This window comes from Primulina huaijiensis, chromosome 16 (assembly GCF_012295235.1).
Source record: "Primulina huaijiensis isolate GDHJ02 chromosome 16, ASM1229523v2, whole genome shotgun sequence".
NCBI lineage: Eukaryota > Viridiplantae > Streptophyta > Magnoliopsida > Lamiales > Gesneriaceae > Primulina > Primulina huaijiensis.
Genome location: NC_133321.1, coordinates 19,198,337 through 19,219,004, shown reverse-complemented (window position 1 = coordinate 19,219,004; position 20,668 = coordinate 19,198,337). Strand labels below are relative to the sequence as shown.

General features: G+C 35.2%; 4 protein-coding genes across 4 annotated transcripts; 1 reads left to right on the top strand and 3 right to left on the bottom strand.

The window, feature by feature from the left end:
• Positions 1-30: 30 nt before the first annotated feature.
• LOC140961600 (pentatricopeptide repeat-containing protein At1g80270, mitochondrial-like) lies at positions 31-4,070 on the bottom strand. The gene is made up of 3 exons (XM_073420242.1): positions 3,887-4,070; positions 2,140-2,782; positions 31-1,397 (listed from the first exon to the last, which is right to left on the bottom strand). Exons 1-3 carry the CDS (start codon positions 3,919-3,921, stop codon positions 150-152), a joined length of 1,926 nt encoding a protein of 641 aa, XP_073276343.1. The 5' UTR covers positions 3,922-4,070; the 3' UTR covers positions 31-149.
• A 737-nt stretch (positions 4,071-4,807) lies between these two features.
• Positions 4,808-11,336, top strand: LOC140961789 (pyrophosphate--fructose 6-phosphate 1-phosphotransferase subunit beta-like). Its single transcript, XM_073420488.1, has 16 exons — positions 4,808-5,064; positions 6,131-6,292; positions 6,384-6,505; positions 7,157-7,210; positions 7,812-7,918; positions 8,003-8,108; positions 8,946-9,009; positions 9,101-9,189; positions 9,350-9,481; positions 9,613-9,783; positions 9,933-10,048; positions 10,217-10,328; positions 10,458-10,542; positions 10,627-10,671; positions 10,774-10,842; positions 11,129-11,336. Exons 1-16 carry the CDS (start codon positions 4,908-4,910, stop codon positions 11,203-11,205), a joined length of 1,668 nt encoding a protein of 555 aa, XP_073276589.1. The 5' UTR covers positions 4,808-4,907; the 3' UTR covers positions 11,206-11,336.
• Positions 11,337-11,877: 541 nt separating this feature from the next.
• Positions 11,878-15,584, bottom strand: LOC140961930 (cytochrome P450 98A3-like). The gene is made up of 3 exons (XM_073420720.1): positions 15,036-15,584; positions 13,006-13,403; positions 11,878-12,809 (listed from the first exon to the last, which is right to left on the bottom strand). Exons 1-3 carry the CDS (start codon positions 15,517-15,519, stop codon positions 12,162-12,164), a joined length of 1,530 nt encoding a protein of 509 aa, XP_073276821.1. The 5' UTR covers positions 15,520-15,584; the 3' UTR covers positions 11,878-12,161.
• A 1,645-nt stretch (positions 15,585-17,229) lies between these two features.
• On the bottom strand, positions 17,230-19,519 carry LOC140961638 (cytochrome P450 98A2-like). The gene is made up of 3 exons (XM_073420290.1): positions 18,984-19,519; positions 18,135-18,532; positions 17,230-18,045 (listed from the first exon to the last, which is right to left on the bottom strand). Exons 1-3 carry the CDS (start codon positions 19,459-19,461, stop codon positions 17,410-17,412), a joined length of 1,512 nt encoding a protein of 503 aa, XP_073276391.1. The 5' UTR covers positions 19,462-19,519; the 3' UTR covers positions 17,230-17,409.
• Between the last annotated feature and the right edge of the window lie 1,149 nt (positions 19,520-20,668).

Sequence of the window (20,668 nt, the reverse complement as noted above, 5' to 3'; positions counted from 1 at the left end):
CATGCTCTGAAATATAAGTAGTGATAAAACTGAATTCAAAAGGCACGATTAAATAAGGCCATGAACAAGTACATATGAAAATTCACATTTCAAGAAGCTATCTCTGCCAGACCAGACCTGCAAATAACCTAAAAAAACCTACATGATCCTCATCCCAGCAACTCATCCACCTCTGTCTTTCGAAATGGATCGACTTGAGCAAGCAGATTAGACATCGCCTTATCTGGGTAAATGTTGTCAGCCTTCATCCTCTCAGTGAAGCCATAAGCTGGGGACTTGGCATTTGTGTATGCCCGAACAAGGGACTGATACAGTTGGAGTCTTGAGAAATAGCCAGCTTGTCTCATCTTTTGGAATATCTTCTCAGCGTTGTGTATATCTCCCCTGTTCGCATATTGATCCATTACAGCTAAGAAAGAAGTGAACATTGGTCTCCCTTTGTTCCTTACATGAGCGGCATCAAGAATTTTCTCCGCTTTTTCCACTTCTCCTGCGTCAATATACAGTTTTACAAGTGAATCCAAAGTCGATGGCCAAATACTGGGACAAGTTTCCGCCATTCGCCGCACCAGTTCCTTTCCTTTCTCTATCATTTTACGATCCGTGTAAACCTTGAGTAGAACAGAAAAATGTTTCGAAGCTGGCTTCTTTAACATTTTCAACATTTTCTCGAAAGTTTCCTCGGCATCTGAAATCCTATCGAGCTTTCCCCAAGCTACAATAGCGGCCATGCACTCTTCCAATCCAGGGTTAGACTTACAAACTTCCCAGAGCCGATCAACTTCATCAGCCCTTCTGAGAGAAGCATAAATAGGGATAATTGTTTTACACACCCAACGGTTTTTTTGAATGTTTTCTCCTTCCATCTCTTTCAACACAGCCTCAGCTTTGTTTTCCAGCCCGTTAGCAGCATAGTGCCGTGCAAGAGATGCTTGAATTCGAGTATCAACTTCCAGGCCTTCGGCCTTCATTGTCTCGAGAACCTGTTCCATACCAGATATATCTTTAGATAACCCCTTGACATCAATCAGAAGTTGGTATGTGAAAAGGGATGGCTTAATATTTTCTTTCTCCATCAACAACAGAACATCGGCAATTTTTTTCTTATTGGTTCTCTTATACAGAATAAGCAGCTGGTTGCAAGTAAAAGTTGTCAAGGGGAATTTCAAATCCTTCATTCTATTGAAGACTTCCTCGGACTTCTTCACATGTGTTGTTGCCACACAGTTAGCCAATAATGTACGGTAGACGTGTTCCCCTCTGAAGGATTCGGGTATCTTATTAATGTAGTCATCTGCTTGAAAAATACTACTTGCTTTGGCAATGAAATCAACATGAGAAGCATAATCTCTCTCCAGAAAATCGAGATGCTTTGTTGACTTCAACCATTCTGAAAGCTGTACACAACGAGTTTAGATGTCAGTACCAGTAGAATAGGAAAAAAAAGGGAATAGAATCAAAGTACCAACACAATACCCAAGAAAAAGCACGCATTTCAAGAAGGTAAGAGTATAACATCACCCATGGAATGCAAAACGTTATTTTGCAAACAAATTAGGAACAAAGAAGAAAGAAGAGTAGCTTTAGATTCATATAGACAACTAAGTCTTCAAAAACAGATAATACAATGTGACAGCAAGTACAAAAGCGAGAAAGGTATAATATACTTTTGACATGAACTTCCTTCACTGTGGAAGTTTTTGGATCTTATATAGAAGTAAAATAACCCTTAATCCTATAAACATATTGAATGTTAAGACTCAACTAAGGCCAGATTTCCTTTAACTGCTTCCAGCCATTCCAGCTTTATGCAGCAAACCAAAAAACTAAACTACAATCTCGTAATAACATGTGACAATATAAGTTCACTAGTTTAGTTTGGTTATATTTATCATGAATGGGCTTTTTCTGAGCATGCATTGGCTATAGGGGAATGGATAACAAAGAAGCAGGCCTATAATCTTTCAAGAGGTCCAACTCAAATCAATAGATCGAGTACAGCAAGTAATAACACAGAAAAGGCTACCTTGCTCATCATCATGCAATATAGGCCTTTGCATCAAAGCGTACAAAAATTAACAAGACCGAGATGATGGTTACACAAAGGAAAATGAGGCAGCAGAAGAATTAAAATAAAACCTTCAAGGCCTTTAAGAACAATTTCCTTTTTCGAAGATGAAGAAAGGTCGATGTCACTTCTTTTCTCGTCACTTCTTTTCCTTCCTCAACCCATTTATCCAGAACCTTGTGAATAGTTAAAGGAAGGGCAGCTAGAATAGCCTCAGTCATAGGCGATGTAGCTCTTGTTTTTGAATATTCTTTCTCTCCACCATCAACCTCAGTACCTATTTCCAAAAACGCATTATTCGTATAAGTAGCAGCAGAATCCACTTCAGATATCAACTGATCATCCATGTTTTCATCACCAGATAAAGCTTCTTCAGTAGCATCAGTAGGACCTTCAAGTTCAGAAAAACCATCCTCCAAGTCATCACCGTTTTCTCCACCACTCTCAGTACCGGCCTGTGAAGAAAATGTGTGTACAGCCGTGTATAACTTTGAACTGGATGATGTGCTACAGAATTTAGTAGAAGATAAGGTGCGTACAGCCATGTATAACTTTGAACTGGATGATGTGCTATAGAATTTAGTAGAAGATAGCAGCCCATCAATTAATACTTCAGACTCAGCAAATACATGATTATAATGGCCCAGAGAACAACTTGCAATTTCTGATTTTGGGAAGAAAATTTGTGCTCCCCGTAGGCTGAATACACGATTCCTGAATCACAAACACTGTGTATCATAAACAACACTAAAACAAGAGGATTAAAAAGAACACAAGCAATTCTAAACGACACCAGGAACAAAAAAAGATAGTTACAACGATCCAGACAGAAGCTGTAGTAAAATATAATAGCAATTATGTCACAGCAGAAGGAATTCAGCCAGCTTCGAAAAGTCATGCCAAGAAAAGTACCACGTTGGTGAAGCGAATGTAACATCATTAATTATGTGTTCATAAGAACAGATTCCAAACAGGAGCACCATATCCATGGTGCCAAAGTGTATACCGCCCTCGGTTTTTCTAACTTAATCCTTCCCTTAGCTACCATTTATGATAGAGAGAACATTCAGGAAACAGTAGTTTCTCCTTTCATACTAGGTTTCCACAGTAACAAATCTTACATTTCAAACAATATCCTCGTAGGATTTTCACCAACGAATTTCACATACAGTAAGTAAATATATCCAAAATTATATATATGACGAAAGGTTTCAATTAGGGGAAGGGGGTAGATGACCTCCAGGACAGAATCATCACTAAATAGGTGATAGTAAAACGTGCATTTGAAATTTTTTTTCTGCTATTGCTTTTTCCTACTGGCAAAAAATACAACTCAACTAACTGACAATACAACCTGACTAGATTACACAGGAACACTCCAAGTTAGCTTTCTTTACCTGTCTAACTTAATCATCAAATGGAACAAAAATTTCACCATAACTAACCTTCCAGATACAAAAATACTACATACACGCGATTCTGTAAGCATAACAAAAGTATTTGCACAGCAGATGCATGAGTAAAATCTAACATGTGCAGCATATAGCACAAACAGTAAAATGGCACCACAAACTTTGAAGTCAACCAAGAAAGGTCAAGCTCAAAACAATAATTCACATAACTTTTCTTTGCTACCTTTAATAGCCCACTACAACATCAACGTGCAGTTAACAAATAAGAAAACCCAATCATCATAACTGAAATGCATCACAAATATATCTAAGCATTAACTCCCGTGGATGGAGCAAATAAAAAAAAACATAAATCTTCACTCACACAAAAACACTGATCGAAGCAATAGAAAGTAAAATGAATTACTTGAGATGAATGGAGGCTCTACGAAATGCCCACATACTATATTCCGATGTTCTGAACTTGGCTCTGAAGTAGAACAAGAACTGAAATGGAACTGGTAATGGTACTGGGATTGGGTCCGGAGAGAAATTTCTAAACCCTAAACCCTTGGCAAACAGACCTCGTAATTTGGATTCGAAGGGAGTGAAATTTTCCTTTAATTTCAAATAATATCACATTGACCCCTGACGTTTGTAGAACTGCAATATGACCTCTCCTTATTTTTTCAGCTTTACATATAACACAGTTCAATTTATTGTTTCTCCCAAGTTTAAATTAAAATAAATCAACATATGAAATTATTTAAAAGGGGATTTTATTTATTCTATTTTTATATGTCTATGCAAAAGAAATTCACATATTTCCCTATAATGAATATTTATCTTAATAAATTATCGTTTATTTAATTTGTAATGATTCTTGACCTCCTAAGATATCATCAAAATGATTTTTCTTCAAACATTTTTTTTATTTATGATTTTTATTCAAAAATAATTGCAAATTGACCTTTTCTAACTAACATACATGAAATACAAAGACTAAATAGAGACAGAGACATACTTAAATAAGGGTAGGTGTCTTGTGAGACGGTCTCACAAATCTTTATCTGTGAGACGAGTCAACCCTACCGATATTCACAATAAAAAGTAATACTCTTAGCATAAAAAGTAATATTTTTTCATGGATGACCCAAATAAAAGATATGTTTCACAAAATACGACCTATGAAATCGTCTCACACAAGTTTTTGCCGTTAAATAATCCGGAAAAACATTTTTTTTATTGAAAGGCCTAAAGCTTAAGAGTGTATAATGCAGATAGGCGGAGATTTCAATAAGATTTGAACGCTTCTCCTAACAGACCTCCCGCAATCTAAGGCCTCTCCATCTTCCTTGCATCGCAATCCACCACACGCACTCACATCGCCCACTTTTGTTTATTCATACTTCTACATCTAACAAACCTCCATTTCATTCTCTGATTCAATGGCTTCTTCAGGTGCAACGCTGCCGGGGAGATCAGCTTCCGATTATAGCGAAGTACAGGCCAGCCGCCTAGAAGTCTCCCTCCCATTGCCGGAGGTTCTCAGGAAGCCCTTCAAAGTTGTCGATGGTCCTCCAAGTTCAGCCGCGGGAAATCCAGGTTTTTATTTTTTGTTGAAACCGTGATTGTGAAGTAACTTTAAATGCTATCTGCTTTAACCAAATAACAGTTTTAGTAGTATATATTGTGATGTTTAGTATAGTGGGGATTGAAGTCGGGAATCGTTTGTGTTTATGGAATAAATAAGCTATTGTCATGAATTTCCAAAAACAAAGATGATCCGCTATGCGCTATGCATATGATGGTTGTGCATGATGAGGCATGACTGCATGAGTTTTGTTTTTATAATTTTGCGAAGTTTTAGAAATCCAACTGCTCATATTTTTTTTGATTTTTAATCAAGTTCTATGTAACTGTTGATTCATCTCACTAGTGTTGCTTACCACAAAGCATGTTAATAAAAACCTAAACGGCATGCAAGTAGCCCTGAGGCTCGGCCTTGCTTCTCAAATCTCAACACAAGCCATGTTTCAACCCTTCAATGAACCTCTGGCTTTGACCATGAAACCTAGACATGGTTCACTTGTTTAGCGAGAAAAATTGCAATTTTGATTCTATATTTTTTTTTATTTGAATTGATCATCTAATTTCAGTCTCAGAAGTATGCTTTTTACTTACACTTTTAGTCATTTTTTACATAGATTGGTCACACTAATTAATTAGCTCGCAGGAGTAATGTGCATGAAAGACATGCATGAAACCTTGTGGGCTGTGTTAATGAATAGTATTACAAAATCATTGGTCATTATTAAAAGAATACGTATGTATTTGATTATTAGAGATGACTTAAAGAGCAACTAATATCTGACGTCAGCATACAGCTCTTTGTCTCAAGAGATGAAACAAATGTATATAAACCCAACATGTAACTAAAGAAATTCACTAACATCCCGCAATTCATATGCTTTTAGAAATTCGGCATTTATCTCTGGAGCAGAGGTATCAATCAACTAATGAATTAAATTAGAGAATGAAGATTTTGATTTTTAGGTTGTAAATGCATGAGAATAACTAAAGAAGTGTCCATCTAGAAGTTGATGTTAAAAATATTTTTAAAATTTTTTCTTGACAAATATTGATGCATCGACTTTCATTGTTTCTATAGACGAAATTGCGAAGCTTTTCCCTAATCTCTTTGGACAACCATCAGCAGTGCTTGTTCCCGGTGATTCATCTAACACTCCTTCCGACTTAAGCTTAAAGATTGGTGTTGTCCTCTCTGGAGGACAAGCTCCTGGTGGGCATAATGTGATATCTGGTCTCTTTGGTGAGCTTCTTAACTTCTGAAGTTCAAAATTATTGATAACTTATGTCATAAAATAGGTTACTTCCAGTTTTTGTGAAAGTCTTTTTCTTAGATTATTTGCAGGATAGGGCAAAAGGTAGCAAATTGTACGGTTTTAAGGGTGGTCCAGCAGGGATTATGAAGTGTAAATACGTCCAACTGACCACCGACTTTGTTTATCCTTATCGAAACCAAGTAAGAATCTTTACCATTTGATTTTACTGAGGTATAATAAATCATTTTAAGTAAATTTTCCTTGTCCCTTTGATTTTACCGATTTTCATCCACGGTAAGACAATATCTCAACAGCTATCTTCTTTTGGTTTCTATCTTCTTACGAAACAAAATTATGTCACCTGTGCATGAACTCCTTCCTATGCGATTTTTCTTGATTTATTTTCCACTGTCTTTATATTTCATATCTCGACATTTACTCCCATAGTGGTTTATTTTCCATTGGTACGTACTATCTTACTATTATCTAGTGAATCAAATCTTAAACAAAGAATCTTTACACCATGCGAAACTTTGCGATTTGATGTGCATGAAACATGCTTTATATAGTATTCTGGTATTCATTTTGATTTTATCATGCTAGTTCTATTTAACCGTTGAACTAAAACAACTCATGCTCATGGTTAATGAGAGAATTTTACGTAAATCATTGTCACAAGGAAAATATACATGTAAATCTGTGAGGTTGGACAATGCTTTTACATGCGATGATTAGACTTACAGTTAAATATCTTCATGCTACATTTATTGTTTTAGTTTTCTTTTGTTGGAGGATGTCTAGATCATGCAAATTTAAGCATTTTATAAACAATGTATTGTTTTCTCTTGCAGGGTGGTTTTGACATGATTTGTAGCGGGAGAGACAAAATAGAAACCCCTGAACAAGTAGATAATCAGTATCCCATTTTATTTACATAAGTTTTGTATATTTCATAAACCATCAAGGGTACTTTTTACATCAGCAATGACACAAATATTGGAGCTAGCTTTCCATAAAATCACCGATGGTTGTAGTAAGGCACATGGAAACATATGTACGGTAGCCACATTGAGTTTACGGAACCCAAAAAAAACTCATATTGCGAACAATCAAAGTTACATTAAGTCATGTCTGCATGATATAATATATGTAACACAATTGCTTTATAAACCTTATCGTTGCGGAGTCCTAATGAGCCTATTTAAACGTTGTCCCTAAAATCATCGGTTTAACCATCTTAGAGAGATTCTAAATATTGTTACTGTTAGGTGGAATTTTTTTAAAGACGTTTGATGATTAAATAAAGTGTACGGCAAATGATTAAAACTGTGGACTTTATTAATCACACACACTGTCATTTGCGCCTTATGCCTACTGTTAAAGAATTTCCTATTTCAGTTTGTTCAATCGACATTCATTCATAAGTGCCTTTGATTGCGTCATATCTCTAAATCCTTGTGGCCAAGTAACCAGCAGCCTTATAACACCTACATTATGTTACCTCAGTTCAGCCAGGCAGAAGACACAGCAAAGAAACTTGATTTAGATGGACTTGTAGTCATAGGAGGAGATGACTCAAACACTAATGCCTGTCTTCTTGCTGAAAATTTTAGGTCGGAATTGTTCTCCTGGATAGTTATTTTTATTTCTGCTGCATGTAGCTCTGTTCAAGTTTAGTAGTTGAATAAACATTTCAGGGGGAGGAAACTGAAAACTCGGGTTATTGGATGTCCTAAGACAATAGATGGTGACCTGAAATGTAAAGAAGTTCCCACAAGCTTTGGATTTGACACAGCATGCAAGGTAAACATTATGTTGCAGCAATTTCCGTACTTCTGATTCTTTTTGCTGCCAATAGAGGTGTACTACCTATCATCTCAGTGAGCATAGGAATAGCTTTACGTGCATACAAGTCCTTGTTCGGAAAGTATAAGCCATTGAGGTGTAACTACCATTTTGCCTTTTGATGTGAGAATCGTTCCTCGATCCTCTAATGAAACTGAATGCATTTGCACATCTTTGCGAAATCCCTATGGGACGTGATTTAGGTGTTGGACATCCTTGAGAGGGACAATCAATTAGCCTTCTGATACGTTAATAAAAGACTCTTCCAGTTACGGAAATTGTAAATTAATCCTCTCTTAATTTGAACAACCGAGTCTAGAATTAACTAGTATCATACAATTGCAACATACCAGCTTGATGGCTGTTCTATTAATTTTAATGATGAGTGAGTGCTTCTCCACATGCTGACATTACGATTCATTGGCCTCTTTGAGCCTGGATGTCACAAGTTACTTTGGATTTTAGACAATTTTGTACATTTTTTTGAATATGCTTAAATTGTTTCCTTCAGTTTTCTCTTTTGCCATCTTACGTGAGTAAGTACCCTTTTTGAAGTGTTTAAGTCACATTCTCCATTTATTCATGGATTACCGAATATGTCAAGATGATCTGTCTTTTAGCTTTGCCTTATTTAACTACATCTTTAGTGCGTGAATTTTATTTCATATTCTTTTATTCAGCAAACTCACGTTTTTTTAAATGATCAAATGCTACTTAGACGTAAAATTCTCAAACATCCAGATACCCTTCTTCTTTTTCCCCAACCCCATGTTTGTTATTGTTTTCTGGTATTAGATATATGCAGAAATGATTGGAAATGTCATGCTAGATGCTCGTTCAACTGGAAAATATTATCATTGTAAGTTCTTTAATTGTGTTTAGTTCAACTGGAAAATTATTCTGTAATTTGTGCAACAATTACAATCTTACTTAAGAAATGTCATGTATAGTTGTGAGGCTTATGGGCCGTGCTGCTTCTCACATAACACTGGAGTGCGCTTTGCAGACTCATCCCAATATAACTATAATTGGTGAAGAGGTATTCTTCGGTTAAATTTTTTAATATTTTATATTTGATTGGCAACCGGCATTGTGAGTCATACAAATGGAATGAAAGCCGAAAAATCGAGTGGAGGGGTGGTTAGGGAATTAATCAAAGGATTCTTGTGAAGTTCATAAACATTTTCTTCTTCTTGAAGGTTGCAGCAAAGAAACAGACTCTGAAGAATGTTACAGATTATATTACTGATGTGATCAGTAAACGTGCGGAACTTGGCTACAACTATGGGGTCATACTCATACCAGAAGGCTTGATTGATTTTATCCCAGAGGTTTGACTCCTGTTAGAGGCATATATATTGTCATCTTTAATAACTTCTTCAACTTGCTGTACCATCTAAAAACTATTGAGTCATTGAGGAAAAGTTATTATTTGCCAACATCACATTTTCTTATGTATCAGGTGCAACAACTGATTGCAGAGTTGAATGAAATTCTCGCTAATGATGTTGTTGATGAAGGTGGAATGTGGAAGAAGAAACTCAGGAGTCAATCTCACAGCCTTTTTGAACTGCTACCACCAGCAATTCAGGAGCAACTGCTGCTGGAAAGAGATCCACATGGAAATGTGCAGGTATTCATTGCTTTAATTGCTGTCCCTTCGTTTTACTCTAGTTCTCGACTTATTTCCAAACCTTATTTAATAGATCTTGAGAGAATAACATGATAGTACTTCAGGCTGTTTGTTCTTTATCATTTCACTGCTTTAACATTTCATTTTAGGTTGCTAAAATAGAAACAGAGAAAATGCTTATCCAGATGGTTGAAACTGAATTAGAATCCAGAAAGAAGCAGGGTTTATACAATAAAGAGTTTAAGGGACAATCTCATTTTTTCGGGTAAGTAATAACTTTGTGCAATTGTGCTTATAAATTTTCAAAGTTTCATAGAATTAACCATCATACTGGGACTTAACTGTTTTATCTGTCTCTGGGAATATTGTCAGAAAATAACAAGGAACAGCGGCTATTTTACTTCTTGGTTTCATTTTTACTTTTCTTTTCCAGTTATGAAGGTAGATGTGGTTTACCTTCTAACTTCGACTCCAACTACTGCTATGCATTGGGTTATGCTGCTGGAGTACTACTGCATTCTGGCAAGACTGGTCTGATTTCCTCGGTTAGTTCTTCCCTCTTCCATTTACTTCTCATTTTTCTCACGTTCGAATGGTATCTCTATTTCAACACCAGTAATCAGATAATTCATACTTTCATAGAGCCTTATGTCGTGACTTTGCATATGATTCAGGTGGGGAACTTGAGTGCTCCAGTTGAGAAATGGAGTGTAGGTGGAACAGCTTTGACTGCTTTGATGGATGTGGAAAGGAGACACGGTATCATAGCCTCCCATGAACTTGTATCTTGCAACACCTTGAGTTTTCATTTCTGTTTTATGATGATTATTGATCCTCCTCCAGGAAAGTTTAAACCCGTGATTAAGAAGGCAATGGTCGAACTCGAAGGTAAATTTTATTGGATATCATACATTTTTAACTGCTGTTATGTATCTTCCTGAGACTCTTATCGAAGTTGGATTAATTTAACACACCTCTGTGTTGCACCAGGAGCTCCTTTCAAAAAATTTGAATCCATGCGTGACGAATGGGCTATGAAGAATCGGTATGTCAATCCAGGTAGGTATTCCAATCACAAATCATAATCCAATTCATTTTTAACACTTCTTCGTTTGTGCATTTAGTCAAGAAACGTGAATTTTCTCTCACTCGTCGAAAATTCTAAGTCCATTTGTGCCATTGATCGAACAATTACTTATTTCTTTCTACACTTCAAATGCTCCGTATAAAATACAGGCATGTTTTAGCAATCTGCACCATATTATTATCAAAGAATGATTAAAAACTTGAATAATATGGAAATTTATCTAATGCATTTGAACCTTGTATGTGGAATCTGTAACAGGTCCCGTTCAGTTTTCTGGTCCAACAGCAAATAACATCAATCACACTCTGATGCTGGAGCTCGGTACAAAGGCTTAGAATTCTCAGATATAGGATTCCTTATGGCTCACAGGAATATAAATAACTTGTTTGTTGAATTTTTGAGTGTCTCGTCATTTTCTGAGAATGTGTGACCCACCATTTTTTTTTATTTTGGGATTCTTGGCAAATGCATTTTCATTTTTTTTCAAACAAAAAATACTGATGTAGCTCGAATTCAATATCTATTTCAACGTGTCCCGAGTTTGTCCATTCGTTTTATGAACCATGCGCCGCCTATGTCTCAAAAAAGTTTGCACTGAATTTGCGCAGTAATTCATTGTGAAAAGAATGTTGGAACAATGATTTGAAATGGAGACATTTTTTGTAGATTCGATGACCTGGTTTTATGAGACGGTTAGTAAGATGAAGCATAATTATTCAACTGTAGAGATTCTAAAACTCTTGATGAAATTTCATGGCCGGTTCATACACATTAATTGATACATAATTTACGTATGCAAGTAATAATGTTCGTGCTCATCTAGATTGTGTGGTTGCTACACAAACTTGAGAAAAATAAGCAAAACGATGGGTTTTTTTTTTTGGTCTGATCTCTCAAGAGAGAATTTCAGCACTACAAAACTGTCTTCTCATTTATTCTATTCAATTTTTGGGAGCACAGAAAAAGTTTTTTAAAAAAATGACATCGAAATCGGCATACCTCAGTGCATGCCAAAGGCGATTAAAAGAAACCGGAGTTCTTTTAGGCCTCAGAATATAAGTGGTAGATTAATATAATCAGCTTGGAGCTGCCAACTGAAACTAAGTGAAGAAAAAAATTACAAGTCTCAAAAATTGATGGGAATGCATATATAAATCTCGGTACAAAATAATTGTCAATGACTTTCTGAAGTATAAATAAGCAAGTCTTGAAGAATGACATTATTATATGGTAAAACGACGTCCTGCTGCCATAGAAAATGATAATATCAAATCCAAACGGTTGCCAAGACTCAAACATTTCCCACGGCGACACGCTTGCACAAATCGCCAGACAATCTTGAAGTTGGAACAGCTTTCAAAGGCGTTTTCATGTAGATAACCAATCCCGGTTGCTCATTCATGTCTATATCTTCAGTACACATTCCTTCCGGCATAGTCCAAGTGAAATGATGCAGCATGTGCCCCAACATGGACGTCACAAAGTTGATGGCGAGTTGCGCACCGGGGCAGATACGTCTCCCCGACCCGAATGGGAGTAACCGATAATCAGTGCCCTTCATGTCAATATCCTCCTCAAGGAACCTCTCAGGCCTGAATTCGAGGGGGTCCTTCCACACATCAGGATCCCGAGCGAGGGACCAGAGGTTGACGTTCACGGTGGCTCCTTTGGGGATGTCGTAACCACCAATCTTGACATTGGAATTTGCCCTGTGAGGGAGTAATAAAGGTGTTGGAGGGTGCACCCGAAAGCACTCCTTCACCACGCATTGTAGGTAGGGGAGATTCGGGATGTCGGCTTCTGTCATGATACGATCTTGACCGATTACACGATCGAGTTCTTCTTGAATTTTTTGTTGAACTCTTGGGTTCCTCACCAACTCCGCCATCCCCCATTCCACAGTGATAGTGACAGTGTCCATTCCTGCTGACACCATATCCTGCATGATTTGATGCTCACATTTACAATGTCAATGTGTAAATATCATAGTCTTAATTACATAAGAATGCTATGGCATATCTTACACAGACTTCAGCAAAAGTGCTACTAAAACCTTTAAAACCATTAAGTAGCTCAAACGCTAAATTGCGATCACATTGTTTTCCATATAAATTGATTTCTAAACGTAAACTTACCCAAAGGAGAGAAATAATGGTGTCGTCGCTGAGTTCATACTCCTTTTGAAGAGTTAGCAATGCATCCACGAAATGGCTCTTGGTGCTCCCGGTCTTCTTGCGTGCAAGAGTGTGTTCCTCCATTATCTTAATGGTGAAGTTATTCGCTATAGCGTCATGCTCGTCCAGTGCAGCGTTTTCAGACTTGAACAAGAACCTAAACCATGGGAGGAAGTCTGAAAATGATTTCTTGGACCCCAACTTAATTGAATTGTCCAAAATGTATTTCAATTCTTGCCCCTGTTTGTCAACTACGCCATTTGAGTCCATAAACCTCTTTCCGAAACTCAATCTTGTAACGTGAAGGAATGCCGCCATTCCCATGTACTCGCGCAGCTCCAAAGCCTTTCCCTTATTTTCTGCAATAAGACAATGAGGAATAAATAAATTGGCAGCCATTTGTGAAAAAATATAACAACTCATTCACACGAAGAGTGATTAAATAAATTTATAAGATCTCCCACCGCGCGCATCCATATAACGTGTGTATCACAATAGTAATAGATCCAGTGGGATCATTCTACTCGTTACATCTAAAAATGAAAGTGTTGCCCACTGAAATATGTTAAATTTCCAATTTCTACATCCAAGAATTTAAAGAGTGATATATCGTGAATCTCAAAATAGATGTACTCTAATAAATTATTGAAAACATTTATTTTTATGCAATTTTTAGATATTTTTTTTTCAAAGACTTCTCTATTTTCTTTTTTAAAAATTCAAATGTAAACTGAACATACTTGAAAACATAAACTTCAATTATTGCTTGCATCGATTATATTAATTCTTTCAAATTTGAATTTAATTCATTTTTATATCAATTCAAATATAATTTATGAATTATATGTTTTTTATTTTCTTTATTCAAATTGAAACCGAATTCTATTGAAAACGTAAACTATTTTAAAATTTTTGCAATTATTATATCAATTCATTTAATTTGGGATATGGTTTTGTGTTAATTCAAATTTAAATTTGATGTTCCTTGAAAATATAAACTACATTTAAGTATTTGCATTGCTCATATCATTATAATTAATTTCGATTATGATTTTAAGTTGTGTGTTACTTTTATATATTTTACGTTTAATACTATCTATTATACTAAATAAATATAAAAGCTTTTATATAATATTACGATTTTTAACTTTTTAAAAAAGTGTCCGTAAATTGTTATTATTATTATTATTATTATTATGTATCTTAATAAAACTTTAAAATATATATCCTAATAGAATAATATAAATATTTTTGACATGTCAAAAATATAATTATATTTTTAATCAAAATTTATTCATTAATAAATGAAAAAAAATTGAATTTTTGAAAAATATTTATTTATTGTTTAAAATTTTGATAAACAAAATAATATATGATTTTTAAAATATTTTTTCTATTTTTTTTATTAATAACTGTTTCATTTAATTAAGATAAATAAATTAATCTAAAGACAAAATATTGTTATCATCATTTCAGTATTATATCAAATGACATAAATATTTTGATATAATAATATATTAAAATTTCAATATATTCGTTATATTATATCAATAATTTTAAATAATTAATTAAATATTAATATTTATTATTTTAATCATTAATTAAATCAAATAATATTTTGTGCATCCACATATAAAATACTAGTTTCACATAATAATATTTAAAAAAAAAACAGACCGTCCACCGCAAAAAACTAGAGCATTATTGAATAATGATGACAAAGCAAGCTGAACGGGGGAAAAGCCATAACCTTCCCCCCGTCATGTGTGAATCAGATTGAGAGGCGTAAAGCTCAGACCAATATGCTTCAAAAAGGGGGAAAAAAGAAAAAAAAAAAGGATAATTCATTTCGCCCCTAGCTAGCCAAATCTTTCATGATTAAAAACATTACCCAGACCGTAGACAGAAACCATAAAAAAAGTTTTAACAAAATCAAAGAAAATAAAATGATGTATAAAGAAAGGGTCAACAACAGAAAATAAAATATTTACCAGGCTTAATGCTGTCTTTGTAAATGGACTCAATCATGAAGGTAACCTCATCTTCTCTGATGGGCCTCAAAGCCTCAACCCTCTTCATCGAGAAAAGCTCAAGAGTGCACAATTTCCTAACCTTTACATAGTGAGGACCATAATCAGCCCATATCAAGTCCATGCCATTCTTGCTGAACCTTGAAATCGTTCTAGTCCTGTTCCTATAAGCCAGCTGCTGATCGTTGTCTTTCAAGACTTGTTTGGCTAACTCTGCCGAGTTAACCACAACATTTAGATGGGATCCGAGGTACACAGAAAATATGGGTCCGTAGACTTGAGCCCACTCGGTGAAGCAGCGCACGAAGACGGGTTTGATGTCGTAAAGGTTCCCGACGATAGGGCGAGGACGTGGGCCGGGTGGGAGCTTGAAACGAAGGCTTTTGTTGAGTTTGTAACCTATAAAAATTGTGAGACATGCGATGAATATCATTGGGAGAGCCATGGATTGACCAAGGATTCTAAGGTTCAGGCTCAGTCAGTGTAAAACGATATGGGTTGAATATATTATATTGGAAGTCGAAGCCACCAACTAACAAAATGGGTAGCTGAAGGCTAATATGTTTTATTTATTTTTTATTACAAATTTTAATTCTTATTTATTAATTAATTTTCATTCTTTTTTTTTGGGGTGAAAATTAACTATTAAAACAAGCAACTCAAGGATCGATAATAACACGAACTTTTTTGTAGGGTATTTATATCGAAGCTTTGAATATATATGTAATTAAAACGTTGAATAATTAGAAAACAGAAAAATTCCAATACGGAACCTCAACTTTGAATTTTAAACTTGAGTTTTTATTGCCCTAAACTTGTTATTTCAAGATAGGTATTGGGGAGAAAAAATCAAAAGAAAATGATGTTTGAAATAAAAATTAAAATCTCAAAAAAAAAATTTCAACTTGAATGTTCGATAAATAAATTATTTTTTAATAAAATATAAAAAAAAAATCTTTATTTGGATCTCTACAAAATGTTTGACATATTCGGTTGTATTGAACTAGCTAGTCGCATTCCCTTGAATATATCTACCTACAAATATTTTAGAAGAAATGTTCCCATCCACCACCTCTCCAATTGTCAATCCAGACACAGTGAGATTGGAAACTCATACGTCCACTCTATTAAATATTTAATATGTTATAGAATTCCCATTTATATATTGTTTTCATTACTCGCAGCCATTGGTCGATTGGTTCTTAGTTTTTTCCGACGACCAACTAATTTGCTATTTAATTGAATAAGAATATAAATATTATTATTTTATGATGCAAAGTAAATGGACATAATTCAGTTGAATTTATCTAATGTTAGTTCCGACTTGGTAGTCAAGGTTCATAATTTATTAATAATACTTTGGTGTGATCGCAAGTTTTAAGTTCTTATTGGTGGGATTGGTGAATTTTAATTTATCTTACTATTTAATTAAATTTGAGCTCTATATATAAATATTTTATCACCCTTAATGAAAAAAAAAGTATGAAAATTCGATAATATGAAAATAACAAAAATTATCATGTTTAGATAAATTTTTCAATTGTTGGAGTGCAAAAGAACACTGGTTAGTATAATGAATTAATGGCTTTTGGGGGAATTTTGGTCACACATCTAGGAATTGAAATTTATTTTATTATAAGAAAATTTGAATACTTGATTTTTAGGGCAATAATTTATGAAAATATAAAAAATTTAAATTGTTGGCAATATCTTAGTCGAAAATAAATTCTGAAGGTAAATTTATATATATTTTATGAATATTGAACTTTCCAAAATATTTTAGTTGAAACTAGAATTGGATAAAGTATTTTTTGATTTATAAAACATATTTGCACCTTCAGGGAAAAATTGTTCTGAATGTAAATCCGATTATTTTCATATTTTGTAAATATTTAGGGAAAAAAATTGTCCAATGTGGTCATTAAAGTGGTCAAATTCGGTATGGTCTAAAGAATTACATAACCTATCAACTAATTGTACGGTGCTTAATTCTTAATTACAAAAAATTTAATTAATGAAGATGGAAGGGAGAGACGTGAAAACATGGTGGTCTAATAATTTATTTTCTCCAATTAATTAACTATCTATCAGTAAAAATACCATACAAACACAAATAAACAAGTGACAGATAAAATAATATTTTTTTAGATGTAAATAAGATTACCAAGAATCAAAGATAACACGACATTTATATGTAAACATGCATTAACATGTTACCAAATCAACTATCAATTCTCAACAAAAAATAAACTTCAATAACAATCTGCATCAAACTCGGATAGACAGATGCTCCACGAGTTCGATTAGGATTACCGAACTCCATTCGTTTACAACTCTATGTCACACGTTTGTATAAATTATCAGACAATCTTGGTGTGGCAACAGCTTGAATAGGAGTTCTCATGTAAGTGACAGTCCCAGGTTGCTCCATCATGTCCATATCTTCAGGCTTCATTCCCGGTGGTGGAGTCCAGGTGAAATGGTGCATCATATGTCCTACCATAGAGCTCACCAAAAATATAGCAAGCTGTGCGCCAGGGCATATACGCCTACCCGAACCGAAGGGAAGTAGCCGAAAATCGGTGCCCTTCATGTCAACATCCTCCTCAACAAACCGCTCGGGTCTGAACTCCAGAGGGTCTTTCCACACCGAAGGATCCCTAGCAAGGGCCCACACGTTGACACTAACAGTGGCTCCTTTCGGGACATCATAGCCACCGATCTTGACATTGGTACTGGCCTTGTGAGGGAGCATCAGTGGCGTTGGAGGGTGCATCCTAAAGCATTCCTTTATCGTGCATTGCAAGTAAGGGAGATTGGCTATATCCGATTCCGTCATGATACGGTCTGTACCAACCACACGGTCGATCTCCTCCTGAATCTTGTGTTGAACCCTCGGGTTCCTAACCATCTCGGCCATCGCCCATTCCACGGTGATAGAAGTGGTATCCATGCCAGCGGAGATCATATCCTGCACAATTCGACATGGCATGTTAGGGCCGAAATTCGAGACATGTATAATAACTCATAACAAGTAGACAATCTTGGACTAAAGCCTACCCAAAGGAGACTGATAATGGTGTCTTCACTAAGTTCGTATTCCTTTTGCAGCGTTAGCAACGCATCGACGAAATGACTCTTGGTATTCCCCGTCTTCTGTCGTGCAACAGTGTGTTCTTCCATGATTATCTTTGTAAATTTGTCAGTGCGAGCATTAACGTTCGCGAGTGCCTCATTGTCTTTGTTCAAGAACCGTAACAAAGGGATGAACTCTGCAAAGAAAGATTTTCTTGAGCTCAACCTAATCCCCTCGTGAAGAATTTCCTTCAATTCTTGTCCCTGTTCATCAACGACACCATTTTCGTCCATGAATCTTTTCCCGAAAGTGAGTCGCGTTATGTGAAGAAACGCCATCATTCCCAAGTACTCGCGCAACACCAAAGGTTTTCCCTTGTTTTCTGCAAGTAACAAATCAGACGCATTTTAGCAGAGTATAATTTGTATCCAGCCGTTGTAATACTTCAGAGAACGTATCTAGTATCTACTGGGATCTGTCCGACTAAAATAGCGATCATAGAAATCCTACCGTTTTCAGTGACATTTAAGTATAATACATTCATGTTTTCAATCAGATCCTAATACCATTCTCAATTTTGAAAAATTAATTTCACAGTATAAGCTTCCACAAGTAGTGTGAGCCACAAAAACAGTCAGCCAAATTATACTCTGCTCGCCAATCTGACATTTTTTCCAATATATCCATACAACAATTAACCATATGAGAACTATGTCCGAAATCGAGTAAGATCCATCAACTCACAAGAATGGAAAAACACCAACCGAGCAAAATCAAGAAAGTATCAAGGGTCAACTGCAAAAGAATTATATAAAAAGGTATCAAAGCTATACCAGTACAGTCCTTGAAAATGGATTCAATCATGGCAGTGACCTCATCTTCTCTAATGGGTCTCAACGCATCGATCCTCTTCATCGAGAAAAGCTCAAGCGTACACAGCTTCCTAACTTTAACATAGTGAGGCCCATAATCTGACCAAATCAAATCCATCCCATTTCTGCTGACCTTCGCAATCTGCCTCGTCCTGTTCCTGTACGCCAACTGTAGATCATTATCTTTCAAAACTTGTTTTGCCAGCTCAGGGGTGTGGACTATAACGCTGTGCTGCGACCCGAAGAACACGGAGACGATGGGTCCGTATACTTTGGACCAATCTTGGAAGCAGCGTACAAGGACTGGCTTGAAGTCGTACAGGTTCCCAACTATTGGGAGAGGGCGGGGACCGGGAGGAAGCTTGAATTGGAAGCGTCGGTAGAGTTTGTAGGCCACGAAAACGGTGAGAAATGCGAGGATGAGAAGTGGTAGCGCCATTGATTGACTTTTGGACGCAGAGATTGAAGCTAAAGAGAGAAGGTTATTTATATACAAATTTAACTACATGACATTTAACTCATATAATAATTTTTTTTAAAATAATAACGTAGTTTATTGATTATTATGTTAACTTGAAAATTTATTCAATATACATCAAATATGAGACTTACTAGTTAATCATAATAAGAAAAATAAAAGGCACCAATATTTAAGAATAATAAAACATTTATGAAAAGCTGAAATAAATAACCAAAGAACATCTCAGTTATCATCACTTACATAGTATCGTGGATTTTTTTATTTTTTGTATTCGTAGATTTAATTTTAAATTTAATATAAGAAATTATCGTTCACATTGGAATTATTCAAATTATTATTATTATACGAGTTATGTTTGGTTTTGGAAGCTGCCAGTGTCTGCTTTCACCTACTTCCGTCCTCAAAATTAAGACTTTTTCTATGCAAAATGTTCTACTGATTATTACTTTAACTTAATTTAATTTAATAATTCGTATTAGAATATAAGAATTGAAATAGATTATATATCCTAGAATATTATGAGGTACACGTGCTCGCCAACAACTTTAGTAGATATGGGGGTTAGGTGTATGAATGAATTGCATGGAACTAATGTCAAGCAGAAAATTTTTCTTATTTTTTAAAAAATTCAAATTACATATAATTTCCCAAAAAAATAATTTTGTCACTTCCTTAATTTTAAATTTTTCTTTATTATAATTTATGTAGACCATTAAACTATTGTATTTATATAGCATTGTTTTTAGAGTATTTCAGTCGACTAAGGCAAGTCTGTCTATTAGTCTCCTGATAAATTAATTTGTTTTTATTAGAGTTCATGACTTTCATGTCGAAGTCATTAGTCACCTATATATAGTCAAAGGTGTCGGTGAGTATGCAACGGTCGTGCGTCGAATGTAGTTTAAAGTGGTTTCACTGTGTTGACTCAAAGATGATTTGATATAGAAAACATATGTGTCAACGTAGCTAAAGTTCTATCCTAGTTGAGTGACTGTTTGTACTATCAATAGAGAGTCCGATATGATTTAGTTGATAAGAAGATTATATTCCAGTTCGATCTTCATTCATATATCAATGGCGGACAGTTCTCCATAAACGACTGATGGAAGCTTTTGAATTTTCTTCTCAAAATCTATTATCGGTTGGTTCTCATGGTTCCGAATCA

Excerpts from the sequence above, each read along its gene's own strand:
- LOC140961600 (XM_073420242.1), bottom strand. The coding sequence starts at position 3,921 with ATGTGGGCATTTCGTAGAGCCTCCATTCATCTCAA. Across the intron at positions 2,783-3,886 it reads AGAGCCTCCATTCATCTCAA|GAATCGTGTATTCAGCCTAC; the intron begins GTAATTCATTTT and ends TTTGTGATTCAG. Across the intron at positions 1,398-2,139 it reads TGTTCTTAAAGGCCTTGAAG|CTTTCAGAATGGTTGAAGTC; the intron begins GTTTTATTTTAA and ends CGTTGTGTACAG.
- LOC140961789 (XM_073420488.1), top strand. The coding sequence starts at position 4,908 with ATGGCTTCTTCAGGTGCAACGCTGCCGGGGAGATCAGCTTCCGATTAT. Across the intron at positions 7,211-7,811 it reads AAATAGAAACCCCTGAACAA|TTCAGCCAGGCAGAAGACAC; the intron begins GTAGATAATCAG and ends ATGTTACCTCAG. Across the intron at positions 10,543-10,626 it reads GGATGTGGAAAGGAGACACG|GAAAGTTTAAACCCGTGATT; the intron begins GTATCATAGCCT and ends ATCCTCCTCCAG.
- LOC140961930 (XM_073420720.1), bottom strand. The coding sequence starts at position 15,519 with ATGGCTCTCCCAATGATATTCATCGCATGTCTCACAATTTTTATAGGT. Across the intron at positions 13,404-15,035 it reads CAAAGACAGCATTAAGCCTG|AAAATAAGGGAAAGGCTTTG; the intron begins GTAAATATTTTA and ends GTCTTATTGCAG. Across the intron at positions 12,810-13,005 it reads CCATTATTTCTCTCCTTTGG|GATATGGTGTCAGCAGGAAT; the intron begins GTAAGTTTACGT and ends CAAATCATGCAG.
- LOC140961638 (XM_073420290.1), bottom strand. The coding sequence starts at position 19,461 with ATGGCGCTACCACTTCTCATCCTCGCATTTCTCACCGTTTTCGTGGCC. Across the intron at positions 18,533-18,983 it reads CATTTTCAAGGACTGTACTG|AAAACAAGGGAAAACCTTTG; the intron begins GTATAGCTTTGA and ends TGTTACTTGCAG. Across the intron at positions 18,046-18,134 it reads CCATTATCAGTCTCCTTTGG|GATATGATCTCCGCTGGCAT; the intron begins GTAGGCTTTAGT and ends CGAATTGTGCAG.